This window comes from Ranitomeya variabilis, chromosome 1 (genome assembly GCF_051348905.1).
Source record: "Ranitomeya variabilis isolate aRanVar5 chromosome 1, aRanVar5.hap1, whole genome shotgun sequence".
In the NCBI taxonomy this organism is placed as follows: domain Eukaryota; kingdom Metazoa; phylum Chordata; class Amphibia; order Anura; family Dendrobatidae; genus Ranitomeya; species Ranitomeya variabilis.
Genome location: NC_135232.1, coordinates 294,904,597 through 294,918,513, shown reverse-complemented (window position 1 = coordinate 294,918,513; position 13,917 = coordinate 294,904,597). Strand labels below are relative to the sequence as shown.

Genomic DNA, 13,917 nt, shown 5'->3' with positions numbered 1-13,917 from the left:
CACTAATTGAAAGTATAGTAAAATATTAAAGTGCTTTAAATTAAATGACCCGGTTGTTAATTTGGGACATTTACTCAAAAATGTGTAGGAATTGTGTGGAATATCACCGATTAGCGTACGAAAGTAGTAAACAAAAACATTGGAATTGGATGAAGGAAAAACACATAGTAAAGTGAGTGTCAAAGTAACTTAAAAATGGTGTTGTTTTCAATAATAGGTGTCTTGTGACAATTTGTGTTCTTGGAAATATTGAACAAGTTGGCTACATTTGTTGATAGAATTCATAAGGCTTTAGATGAAGTCCTGTACTCAGGAAATGTATCAGCGCTCCAGTTATTACCCTGCAGTTGTAACCTCATGCCATGGCTTGATGCATAGATGGCATACAGTATCCACTGCTATAGTGTCTATTTTTACCCTGACTATCCTACTGCTCAGTTCCCTCTGCAGCTCCCTTCAGTGCTTGCCTTCCCCTCCATGTGCCTGTGCCTTATAGCACTTAGTGCCTGCATTCTCTCAGTGCATTGCCTTGGATGTTATACTATGAAGGCTTCCTAGCAGCAGCCTAGCAGAATACCACACGATCTGTCACCTTAGGTTTGTACTGAAGATTTAGGTTCCCTCCTGCCTCCCTTTCCCATTCCCTGTAGCATGTTCCTTCTTTGTAGACCATTGCTGTACCTTTCAGTTTCCCATTCACTCTTCTTTCTATTGCTGCTGTGTACATCCTTTCTTTCCTACTCCCTGCCCTCTCGCTTTCTCTTCTCTGTCACACTGCCTTGTCTCTCTCCCTCCTTCTCCATTTCAGTACAGTATCATTCTTTTCATAACCAGGCACAGAGCCCTCTCTGTGCATTTCTGTGCCTCTCCTTCCTCTTCCCCTAATCAATAGCCACACCAGGAGAGTTGCTCACATGAATGAGTCCTTGTGAATCTCACCCCCAGACATCTTTCAGTGGATGTGCAGACCAGAGCTGGAAATCTTGCTCAAGTACCCTTTACTTATCCTGGTTTCCTTAAAGACTGAGGTTCTGTCATGTTGACCCGTGGAATATGCCAGGTTCCTGGTCCCTATGTCCACCCTTCCATCCTCTTCTTCCTCATCCTGCTTCTTGGAGCACACACTGAAGGTAAGAAGATGCTTATCATCAGTGATAACAACGTCTTGCCTCATCTTCCTGAAAGCACTTTCCCTTTAAATTGTTAATGCATTGAGTGCTTTAAATGTTATAGAAAGGCATAAAGAAAAGCAAAGTAGCAGCAGGGGATGGGCTATAGCTTTCAAGGCTTAATCAATTAGGATTGTCCTAGTGCTGAAAGATATATGGGAATTGTAAGAAACTAGTATGTAGGACACAGGAGCACATGCTCTTCAAAATCTTCTGAGAAAGTAGCATTGTACTGTGAGCTGCTTCTTCTCACTGATTATGAATATTTCAGGACTTACCCTATGGATGAGAGTTTAGAAATTGGTTTTCTATGTGTTAGCCCAGTATATGTTCCGTTCAGCTTGTAGAGATGTAGATATTCATTCGGATTGAACTTTCTCACTCTGGGACTTTGCATTCATTAGAATAACAGGGCAGTGTAAGTGTCCACATCTGATCCCACTGCACCTGGCGCTTTTCTGAAGCCAAATATTGTGTGAGCGAAAGTTAATCTGTGAGAAGGATTCAGCTCTGTATCTTTTTTTTTAAGCAGGATGGTGAGAATTTATTTGCTTTTGATCTTTCGCCTATCCTTATGACTATTATTACATGTGAATATGCAGTCTTTTAGATTTCAATCTTTTTTTTAATTCCCTTTGCTAAGTTTCTTCTCCTGCTCTACAATGGGTAGATTCTTACATCTTTTTCACTTAAATCAGGAAATATTTTTTTTTATGTATTTGATGTTTTTTGCTTTGTGATTTCAATGTGTTTCTGTGCTATGAAATGTTTATTAAAAGATATGGCCCCCTTTCTAAATGATAATGTGAAATCTGAATCCAACATCTGAAGGCTAGATACTTAGACTGTCTCATCTAGGATGTGCAATGCAGTCAGTTACAGATAAGATAAGGACAGGGTTATCTTCTGTGTCTTATTATAAAGAGTCATGAAAATCCAGAAAAGGCTGTGAGCACACGTTCCGGATTTTTCACGTTTTTTAAAACCGCAAAAAAACGCATCCATTAAGCATCCTATTAATAGAATGCAATCTGCAATTTTTGTGCACCTGTTGCATTTTTTTCCGTGAAAAAAACGCATCGCGGTAAAAAATGCAGCATGTTCATTAATTTTGCGGATTTTTTGCGGATTTCCCGCTATTTAATGCATTGGGAAAATCCGGAAAAAAACTCTTAAAAATCCGCACAAAAAACGTGAGAAAAACGCGAAAAAACGCATGCGGATTTCCTGCAGAAAAAGTCCGGTTTTGTTCAGGAAATTTCCTGACATGTGCACATAGCCAAATAGTATTGCAAACCATGTAACTGAAGCCTCTAATTATGGTTACACATGGGTAATCATCAGCTTTTAATCAGGGAGACATAAACTGCTCATCCGATGAGTGCTCCTATAGACATGTGGTTTATTCTTATGGAAACCATGTGTTAGAGTGCCATGTAACAATCACCTACTACTTGTAATAATGTGGTCAGTCCTGAAGGTGTGCGGATGCTAAAAAATCCTACAGTATCGTACAATACCGATATTCAAAAGGTTAAATAGTGTCATAAATTCATAATTGTCTCAAATGATTATAATTTTTAATGAATAAGCTTGATGCTAATGAGATCTAATATTATTTTTAAATTTGGAAGATGGATATATAGAAGCTTAAATGTAGACTATTCAATTTTTTTTAACCTTTTTTTAAATTAAAAAAGATATCATTTTTCTTTGTTACTTCTCTTCATTGATAGATTGATTTTTCCTGTTGTTAATTGGACTTTGAAAGTCCTTTGTGTGTGGTTTTTATTTTCCAAGAATCCAATCACTTGACCTAAACTAGGTGTTGTTACTTGTGGCACATCTAATGTATTAAGGCAGAATCGAGAATGTGTGTCTAATAGTATCTGAGATACTGGATACAGTGTTAGCACATGAGATCTAAGAAACGATATGATTGTATCCACCTAATAGGGTTGGCTGCTTCTCCAAAATGGCAATGTCATGGTTGGATATACTGAAGATGGTTTATAACTGAGAGAAAGGCAAACATTTCTGACTCTGGGTCTCAGTGTTTTATCTGTAAGCTTTAGAAGAGAAGCTATTGCACACATCATTGTACATTGTGATCAGTCACCAATTGCACACACGGTGACTTCCACGAGTAATTAAACTCAGAATGAAATTTTGGATCAAAGTAGACAAGTAGTTGTAGATCTGTTTTATCAGCATTTACCTCGAGGGTTTCTGGTGCTGCTTCCATGCTTGTCTTGAGCTGTGCCAATAAAACACAGAGGTCTATGGAGTGTTCTGCTGGCTATAAAAGGTTCTCTACATGTTGCCATTTTAGATATACCATCTGTCTGATAATACTACAGGTTCAGTGCCCAAAGTATTAGCATAAATTGTCCACAGGTCTCAGATAAAGTCATAGTTGTATTAGAAATTTAATAAAGCAGACATAACAATGGATAAAAAGGCATAGCAATGGATAAAAGACGTAACAAGGAATAAAAAGAAAAATGTTGATTTTGAACTAATGTAATGAAAAGGTGGAGAAAAGCTGTACATATGTATTGACAATATTTGAAAATTTACCATTACTATCACTATTACCAGGGGCGGACATATCATTATTGCAACCTGTGAGGTCGCACAGGGACCCAAGAGGTAAGGAGGCCCATTTCTACCACAGGTGCAATTTGTCATTTTTAATAGCTTTTAGGCTCCAAAGGACCCATATATTGTTCTTACACAGGGGCCCCCTTCTGTCTGTGCCCGCCAGTGACTATTACCATTGTCTTGAAAGGATTCCTCTAATTTTTCTGGTATTTTTGTCTTCTACCAGGACTTTAATAATATACTGGACAATCCAATCACCAGGTTAGATGGCACTATTACCAAGACAACCGTTGGATGCCAAAAACCTCTCCTTAACGTCTTTTTAGAAGCAACTTTTGGCATTATATGTTTGCCTATCCAACAATTAAACTTAATCTGTCAGATGTATCCTCCACCTGATTTAAAGTTTTGCCTAAGGATAAGAATGTCAGCATAATTGGAGATATTCTTTAAATGTTTTTATTTTGTAACTTAAAACTTTAACCAGATGCACTAAATCACATGCAAGATAACTTTTATCCTTTATACTGTAAAAATACCAAAATTCAAACGGTGGTTAAGTAGGTGCAGATAACATCCACTATTCCACTATGTCAACCCTACTGTATATTTTTCTCTTTTTGCCTAATAGTATGTGAAACCACTTGAGGCCAATTTCATTCAGGCTTCAAATAATTGGTATTATATAATGTTTTCCTTAAATATGATATGAGTCCTGAGGGTATTAAAGAGGTTGTCCAGTCATATGACCACAAGTATACGATATGCATACTCACAGTCACATCCCAACTAGACACACATTGCCTCATTCAATGCAAGTGTATTGAGTGAGGCCAGTAACAGTCTAGTTGGAATGTGACCGGGAGCATGCATACCCCTGGAAAACTCTCACAGCATGCAGTGCACGTGATGTGAGGATTCACAAGTCTGCAGTCTGCATCCTTGTAGTTTAAGACTGGATAACCCTTTTAATGTGCCAATAATGTGTATGATAAAGTAATGTCCTAATTGAAAATGACATTATTATGCTTTAATTAACTCAGACCTGCATATATTTCCAGCAATAAGGGTCATATAGTGTTAAATACTTGCACCAAAATCGATTTTGGCACCACCCTGAGATTTGTTTTCTTTGTATTCTCATAAACAATAGTCATAGCAGAAAAAAATTGATTTCTCCATCACTTTCTTTTGTAATGTTTCAATCAAGTCATGCTTTGGCCATTGGTGACCCATCATACACTTTCATCACAGACGGAGACTTCTATATACCGTTACCTACAATTTTGACTAATTTGTTTTTTTTTGCACTGACACTTTGATACTCTTGCCTTTGATGCAGCTATCAGGTATCATACAAAAATTCTATTAAATTAATAGTATTTAGAGTGATTGAAATGTATCATCCCCTACAGTTTGAAAATACCTAGAGGTATGGCTCTAAGTTACACATGTGTACTTGCACACATTCTTACATAATACATAACATAAATTTCTGTCTAGTTTCTTACTACAATATAATCTCACACACCAGCTGCTTCACAATGAGGCATGTTTAACGCATAAATAAAGTGTTTCTTAAAAGAACACATGGTACGAAATATGACAGTTCTACCATATGTGTTTAAATAGCAGAGGTGTTGGGAAAAGCTGCAATGATTAATCAGTGCCTTATGACACTGGAGTTGTGCCATTAGTTAAATGCATCTCTTTTACACTTGAGTCGCTTGTTGCTTTATTGTGTCCCTGATAATTATGATTCCCTCTATGTTATCTTTCTCCTTGATAAAAGCTTTCTTGACTAATTATGATGAGAAAATGTTCTATACATACACCACAGAGAATGGCTGTGAAGTTCACTCCTTTCATTTAGGTTACTGATTTACTAACTATGACATTCCATCCAGAAATCTAGTCATAATTTTCCAAATGTAGTACTGTGAAAAAGTTTTAGGCTTGGTGTTAATAGCTTAATTTTATCAAGTTCCAAAATGTAAAGTGAATAAACAAAAGAGAAATCTAGATCAAATCAATATTTAATGTGATGTCTCTTTTGTCTTCAAAACAGCAGCAGTACTTCTAGATAGACTTGTACACAGTTTTTTGAAGGAACTTGTCAGGGAGATTATCCCAAGCATCTTGGAGAACCAACCACAGATCTTCTGTTGATGTAGATTTGTGCACATTGTTTTGCATCTTCAATTAATCCCCGATAGACCTGATGATCTTAAGATCAGGGCTGCACTTTGTGCATAGTTGATTCGAAGGTGTGGCTTTTTGGCTGCAATTCCTTCATGAAGACCCCTTCTGGCAAGACTTCTACAAAAAGCAGATAATTGCTGCTGGGTTAAACTGGTTACTGCCAGTTCTGAGCTGATGACGCTGCTGAACATCTTTCAATTTCGAATGGAAGCATGATGTATCTTTCATTTGCTGTACTAAGCTTCCTTGGTCTAGTAATGCATCTGAGTTCCTCACGCGAACAATGCATCTAAGTTTCTCAATGTTGCCCATTTCTTGGTGCTTATCTAAAGAGCTTGAACACCAAATCTTGAAGCCTTAGTCTGCTTTGTAATACTGTATTTGCTTAAAAGAGACCTTACTGATGTAGTATAACTGACATGAGTTTTATTGCTGATGTCAATCTTCCTGTGGAGTAGACCTGTGACATGACATGGTTTTCTGTAACGTCATTTTTGTAGTTTGGCTGTTTCTCATTCAGTTTTAAGGCTCCTATTCTACTGTTTTGTTTCAGTTAATGATTGTGTTTCAACCTATATATAAATTATGATCATTATCACCTCTTTGGTATAATTGGTTATTCATACACCTGACTAAAATTCTACAAAATCTCTGCAAGTGCACCTAGAAGAATTGATGCTTTTTTAAAGCAAAGGTTTGTCACATCAACTAATGATTTTAATTTTGTAATTGATAAAAAATAAATTAATAACACTTCTATTCTTTAAAGAATGCTTACTTTGCAGAATTTTTCACATTCCTGCTTAAAACTTTTGCACAGAACTGTATATTTACTATTTTAGACCTTTTTTTAGTATCCATGTAAACATAACTTCTATAGACAGAAAAAACCTGAAAAGTTAGATACCAGCAGCACATTTGTAATCAAATTGGCTACTTAACTTGTAGAAATTATTTAGCCCTACTTAAAATGGACACAAAGACGCACTTTTTTCCTCTCAAAATGTGTAGGAAAATGGGGGGGTGCTGTTGTGAATTCTTCTTTTGGGCTCCCTCCGGTGGTTGTAGGTGGTAATGCAGTTGTCCCTGAGTTGCAGTCCTGGTCAGGTGTATCTGCTGATTGCAGTTCTGACTGGGGTATTTAGGTGTGCAGGATTCATTAGTCCTTGCCAGTTGTCAATTGTTGTTGGGAGGTGTTTCACCTCTGCCTGGTTCCTCCTGCCTTCCTGCCAAATTAGCAAAGGTAAGTGTCTGGTTTTTTTTTCCTGTGACACACATGCTGTGTGTTTCACAATTCAGTGCTATTCCTTGTGTTTTCTTGTCCAGCTTAGATGGTGTCAGTATTTTCTCAGTCTTGCTGGATTCTCTGGAATGGCAGATGTACATTCCATGTCTTTAGTTAGATTGTGGAACTTTTTGTATTATCTGCTGTGGATATTTTTGGAAGGGTTTTAATACTGACCGCCTAGTAATCTGTCCTATCCTTTCCTATTTAGCTAGACTGGCCTCTTTTGCTAAATCCTGTTTTCTACCTGCGTGTGTCTAATCTTCTCCTTCTCACAGTCATTATTCGTGGGGGGCTGCCTATCCTTTGGGGGTCTGCTCTGAGGCAAGATAGCATTCCTATTTCCATCTATAGGGGTATTTAGTCCTCCGGCTGTGTCGAGGTGTCTAGGGTTGTTAGGCACACCCCACGGCTACTTCTAGTTGCGGTGTTAGTTCAGGATTGCGGTCAGTACAGGTACCACCGACTCCAGAGAAAGTTTCATGCGGCTCCAAGGTCACCGGATCATAACAGTACAACTGGCCAATAATGAGTTAAATGCATCTCAGAAGAAGGGAAGAAAGGTGTTGGGCCATTTTTTTTTCTGCAGCCTGTTTTGTCTTTTCTTCCCTCTTTATCTATGGGTAGCTGAGGAGTCTTGTGCCAGCATGGATGTTCAGGAATTAGCTTCTCGTGTAGACCAGCTTGCTGCTAGGGTACAGGGTATTTCTGATTATATTGTTCAGACTCCTGCTTTAGAGCCGAAGATTCCTACTCCTGATTTGTTTTTTGGTGATAGGTCCAAATTTTTGGGTTTTAAAAACAATTGTAAACTGTTTTTTGCTCTGAGACCGCGATCCTCCGGTGATTCCATTCAGCAGGTTAAAATTGTAATCTCCCTGCTGCGTGGCGATCCTCAGGATTGGGCATTTTCCCTGGCATCTGGGAATCCGGCCTTGCTTAATGTAGATTCCTTTTTTCAGGCTTTAGGATTATTATATGATGAACCGAATTCTGTGGATCAAGCGGAGAAAACCTTGTTGGCCCTGTCTGAGGGTCAAGAGGTGGCAGAATTGTATTGTCAGAAATTTAGAAAATGGTCTGTGTTGACTAAATGGAATGATGATGCTTTGGTGACAATTTTCACAAAGGGTCTTTCTGAATCCGTTAAAGATGTTATGGTGGGGTTTCCCACGCCTTCCGGTCTGAGTGATTCTATGTCTCTGGCCATTCAGATTGATCGGCGTTTGCGCGAGCGTCAAACTGTGCGCGCTGTGGCGTCGTCCTTAGAGCAAAGTCCTGAGCCAATGCAATGTGATAGGATTTTGTCTAGAACGGAACGACAAGGATTCAGACGTCAGAATAGGTTGTGTTATTATTGTGGCGACGCTTCTCATGTCATTTCAGTCTGCCCTAAGCGGACAAAAAGGATCGCTAGTTCATTTACTATCAGTACTGTACAACCTAAATTTCTGCTATCGGTGTCCTTGATCTGCTCATTGTCATCATTTTCTGTCATGGCATTTGTGGATTCAGGCACCGCCTTGAACTTAATGGATTTTGAGTTTGCCAGGCGTTGTGGTTTTCCCTTGCAGCCTTTACAGAACCCTATTACTTTAAGGGGGATTGATGCTACACCTTTGGCTAAAAATAAGCCCCAGTTTTGGACACAGGTGACCATGCACATGGCGCCAGCCCATCAGGAAGATTGTCGATTTCTGGTGTTGCATAATTTGCATGATGTTATCGTGCTGGGTTTCCCGTGGTTGCATGTACATAATCCTGTGTTGGATTGGAAATCTATGTCTGTGACTAGTTGGGGTTGTCAGGGGGTTCATAATGATGTTCCTTTGATGTCAATCTCCTCTTCTTCCTCTTCTGAAATTCCAGAGTTTTTGTCTGATTTTCAGGATGTATTCGATGAGCCCAAGTCCAGTTCCCTTCCACCGCACAGGGACTGTGATTGTGCGATTGACTTGATTCTAGGCAGTAAGTTTCCTAAGGGCCGACTTTTCAACCTGTCTGTACTTGAACATACCGCCATGCAGAGTTATATTAAGGAGTCTTTGGAGAAAGGGCATATTCGGCCATCTTCTTCACCGTTGGGAGCAGGTTTTTTTTTGTTGCTAAGAAGGATGAGCCCTTGAGACCTTGTAATGATTATCACCTCTTGAATAAGATCACGGTCAAGTTTCAATACCCTTTACCTTTGCTTTCTGATTTGTTTGCTAGGATTAAGGGGGCTAGTTGGTTTATGAAGATTGACCTTCGGGGGCATATAATCTTGTTCGTATTAAGCAGGGTGATGAATGGAAAACTGCGTTTAATATGCCCGAAGGCCATTTTGAATACCTTGTGATGCCATTCGGGCTCACTAACGCTCCATCTGTTTTTCAATCCTTCATGCATGATATCTTCCGGACTTATATTGATAAATTCTTGATTGTATATTTGGACGATATTTTGATTTTTTCCGATGATTGGGAGTCTCATGTGGAACAGGTCAGGAAGGTATTTCAGATCCTTTGTGACAATGCTTTGTTTGTGAAGGGGTCTAAGTGTCTCTTTGGGGTGCAGAAGGTTTCTCCCTCATCTATGGAGATGGATCCGGTTAAGGTTCAGGCCATTCATGATTCGATTCAACCCACATCCGTAAAGAGCCTTCAGAAATTTTTGGGTTTTGCAAATTTTTATCGCCGTTTCATTGCTAACTTCTCCAGCGTGGTTAAACCCTTGACTGATTTGACAAAAAAAGGCGCTGATGCGGCGAATTGGTCCTCTGCGGCTGTCTCTGCCTTTCAGGAGCTTAAACGCCGATTTACTTCTGCTCCGGTGTTGCGCCAACCAGATGTTTCTCTTCCGTTTCAGGTTGAGGTTGATGCTTCTGAGATTGGGACAGGGGCCGTTTTGTCTCAGAGGGATTCTGTTGGTTCTTTGATGAAACCGTGTGCCTTCTTCTCCCGCAAGTTTTTGCCTACTGAACGCAATTATGATGTTGGCAATCGGGAGTTGTTGGCTATGAAGTGGGCTTTTGAGGAGTGGCGACATTGGCTTGAGGGAGCTAAGCACCGTATTGTGGTCCTGACCGATCATAAGAATTTGATTTACCTCGAGTCTGCCAAACGGCTGAGTCCTAGACAGGCTCGATGGTCCTTGTTTTTTTCCCGTTTTGATTTCGTGGTTTCATATCTTCCGGGTTCTAAGAATATTAAGGCTGATGCCCTTTCTAGGAGTTTTTTGCCTGATTCTCCTGAGGTCCTTGAACCGGTCGGCATTTTGAAAGAAGGGGTGGTCCTTTCTGCCATTTCCCCTGATTTAGGCAGGTTCTTCAGGAATTTCAGGCTGATAGACCTGACCGCTGTCCTGTGGGGAAATTGTTTGTTCCTGACAGATGGACTAGTATAGTGATTTCTGAGGTTCACTGTTCTGTGTTGGCTGGTCATCCTGGTATTTTTGGTACCAGAGATATGGTTGGTAGGTCCTTTTGGTGGCCTTCGTTGTAATGGGATGTGCGTTCTTTTGTGCAGTCCTGTGGGACTTGTGCGCGGGCCAAGCCTTGTTGTTCCCATGCTAGTGGGTTACTTTTGCCATTGCCGGTCCCTGAGAGGCCCTGGATGCATATTTCTATGGATTTTATTTCTGATCTTCCGGTTTCCCAGAGGATGTCGGTTATCTGGGTTGTTTGTGACCGGTTTTCTAAGATGGTTCATTTGGTGCCTTTGCCTAAATTGCCTTCCTCTTCAGAGTTAGTTCCGTTGTTTTTTCAGCATGTGGTTCGTTTGCATGGTATTCCGGAGAATATTGTGTGCGACAGAGGTTCCCGGTTTGTTTCTAGGTTTTGGCTGGCTTTTTGTGCTAGGCTGGGCATTGATTTGTCTTTTTCTTCTGCATTTCATCCTCAGACAAATGGCCAGACCGAGCGAACTAATCAGACTTTGGAGACTTATTTGAGATGCTTTGTGTCTGCCGATCAGGATGATTGGTTGGCCTTTTTGCCATTGGCCGAGGTTGCCCTTAATAATCTTGCTAGTTCGGCTACTTTGGTTTTGGTTTGGTTTTCATCCTTGTTTTTCTTCCTGGCAGGTTGAGCCTTCTGACTGTCCTGGTGTGGATTCTGTGGTTGACAGGTTACAGCAGATTTGGGGTCATGTGGTGGACAATTTGGTGTTGTCTCAGGAGGAGGCTCAACGTTTTGCTAACCGTCGTCGGTGTGTTGGTTCCCGGCTTTGGGTTGGGGATTTGGTTTGGTTGTCTTCCCATCATGTTCCTATGAAGGTCTCTTCCCCTAAGTTTAAGCCTCGGTTTATTGGTCCTTATAGGATTTCTGAGATTATTAATCCGGTGTCTTTTCGATTGGTGCTTCCGGCCTCTTTTGCTATCCATAATGTCTTCCATAGATCTTTATTGCGGAAATATGTGGTGCCCATTGTTCCCTCTGTTGATTCTCCGGCCCCTGTTTTGGTTGATGGGGAGTTGGAGTATGTGGTTGAGAAGATTTTGGATTCTCGTTTTTCGAGGCGGAGGCTTCAGTACCTTGTCAAATGGAAGGGTTATGGCCAGAAGGATAATTCTTGGGTTTTTGCTTCTGATGTCCATGCTGCTGATTTGATCCGTGCCTTTCATCTGGCTCGTCCTGATCGGCCTGGGGGCGCTGGTGAGGGTTCGGTGACCCCTCCTCAAGGGGGGTACTGTTGTGAATTCTGCTTTTGGGCTCCCTCCGGTGGTTGTAGGTGGTAATGCAGTTGTCCCTGAGTTGCAGTCCTGGTCAGGTGTATCTGCTGATTGCAGTTCTGACTGGGGTATTTAGGTGTGCAGGATTCATTAGTCCTTGCCAGTTGTCAATTGTTGTTGGGAGGTGTTTCACCTCTGCCTGGTTCCTCCTGCCTTCCTGCCAAATCAGCAAAGATAAGTGTCTGTTTTTTTTTTCCTGTGACACACATGCTGTGTGTTTTACAGTTCAGTGCTATTCCTTGTGTTTTCTTGTCTAGCTTAGATTGTGTCAGTATTTTCTCAGTCTTGCTGGATTCTCTGGAGTGGCAGATATACATTCCATGTCTTTAGTTAGATTGTGGAACTTTTTGTATTATCTGCTGTGGATATTTTTGGAAGGGTTTTAATACTGACCGCCTAGTAATCTGTCCTATCCTTTCCTATTTAGCTAGAGTGGCCTCTTTTGCTAAATCCTGTTTTCTACCTGCGTGTGTCTAATCTTCTCCTTCTCACAGTCATTATTCGTGGGGGGCTGCCTATCCTTTGGGGGTCTGCTCTGAGGCAAGATAGCATTCCTATTTCCATCTATAGGGGTATTTAGTCCTCCGGCTGTGTCGAGGTGTCTAGGGTTGTTAGGCACACCCCACGGCTACTTCTAGTTGCGGTGTTAGTTCAGGATTGCGGTCAGTACAGATACCACCGACTCCAGAGAAAGTTTCATGTGGCTCCAAGGTCCATGGATCATAACAGAGTGCATCTTATAGTCTGGATATTTTGGCTCTGGCTGTGGTAGGGAGGTGGGGGAGCAGTATTGGAGGAGCATCGGGTCACAGAGGCAGGAGCCGGTGGCTCAGGCTAACTTCTGTGCCCGCTGCTAAAGAAAAATGAATATGCACTGCATTCTACACCCATGGGCATGGAGGGCAATGAATATTCATTTCTTTTTGGCATCCTGGTATGATTTATTGGCTCCATCCCCTTTCTGATATGATTGGCCCCATCCCCTTGCTGGTATGATTGGCCCCACCCCAGTTCTGGTATCCATGACCCCATCAGAAAAGATTAAAAAAAACAAAACCTTTACTCTTACCTTCCTCCGCTCCCTCGCAGTCGCAGCATCCTGCTCTGGTGCCAGCAGCTGCTTAATGCTTGTAAGCAGCACATGGTAGGGACATCATGCACTGCTCAAAAGCAGAGCACAGCTGCCGGAATACTCACCGGGACTGTTCATTGGAGATCGCAGTGAGTATCCATTCCTCTTCAGTAGCACACTGTCAGCCGCCTGCTTCCTGCTGGGGCCGGTGGTCACGTGCGCCAATACTTAAGAGAATGAACATGACAATTGGTGTGTAATATTTGTGGCCTTAGAAGGCTGTAGATTAATTTGTTCCTATATGTCTTGACATGGGTGGAACTGAAGTACAAAGACTACCTCTTACACTGGCCTGGCAATGCTGCAATGGAAAACACTTGAACTGGCTTAACAGTTACGCTAGCTAAAATTGTGGCAATGAGTGTGACAAGAGTTACTATCAGACAATCTCATAAAGATATGTACCTGCCAAGATGGATGCTCGGTACAGAAAATTTACAGCTGCTAATGTTGATTAAACAGTTATAGAGAGAGACTAGAGATGAGCAATTTGATTTGTGCTACCTTGGTCTGGCATCTGGTCCTCTGTGGCAGCTGGTCTTCACATCTGCGACTAGTCAATAGGCCTCACATAATATTATAACATATGTCATGATGTCATAGGGCCTATTAAGTGCCAGAGGCACCAAGAATGCCAAGCCAAAGGTGCTAGGTGCATAAGTAAATATCGGCTGCCACAGAGGCCTGGACTTGATTTCAGACTAGCACAATGCAAATTGAATTGCTCAACTCCAAAAGTTACTCTATCTGCTGTCAAGTCTGGCTCCTGTGGCATCGGGTCTTCACATCTCCTTTCGGAATCTTTTGTCTGACAT

General features: G+C 41.1%; 1 protein-coding gene across 2 annotated transcripts in view; it reads left to right on the top strand.

The window, feature by feature from the left end:
* The first annotated feature begins 462 nt into the window (after positions 1–462).
* Positions 463–13,917, top strand: part of SEZ6L (seizure related 6 homolog like) — a 926,161-nt gene continuing 912,706 nt past the window's right edge. Inside the window, exons 1-2 of one of the 2 annotated variants that reach the window (XM_077295464.1) lie at positions 463–597; positions 946–1,130. In XM_077295464.1, the coding sequence (XP_077151579.1) occupies positions 1,037–1,130 (94 nt within the window). In that variant the 5' untranslated portion in view covers positions 463–597; positions 946–1,036. Of the gene's footprint in view, positions 598–716; positions 1,131–13,917 lie in introns of those variants that run through there. The other variant, XM_077295454.1, reaches the window with a different exon arrangement.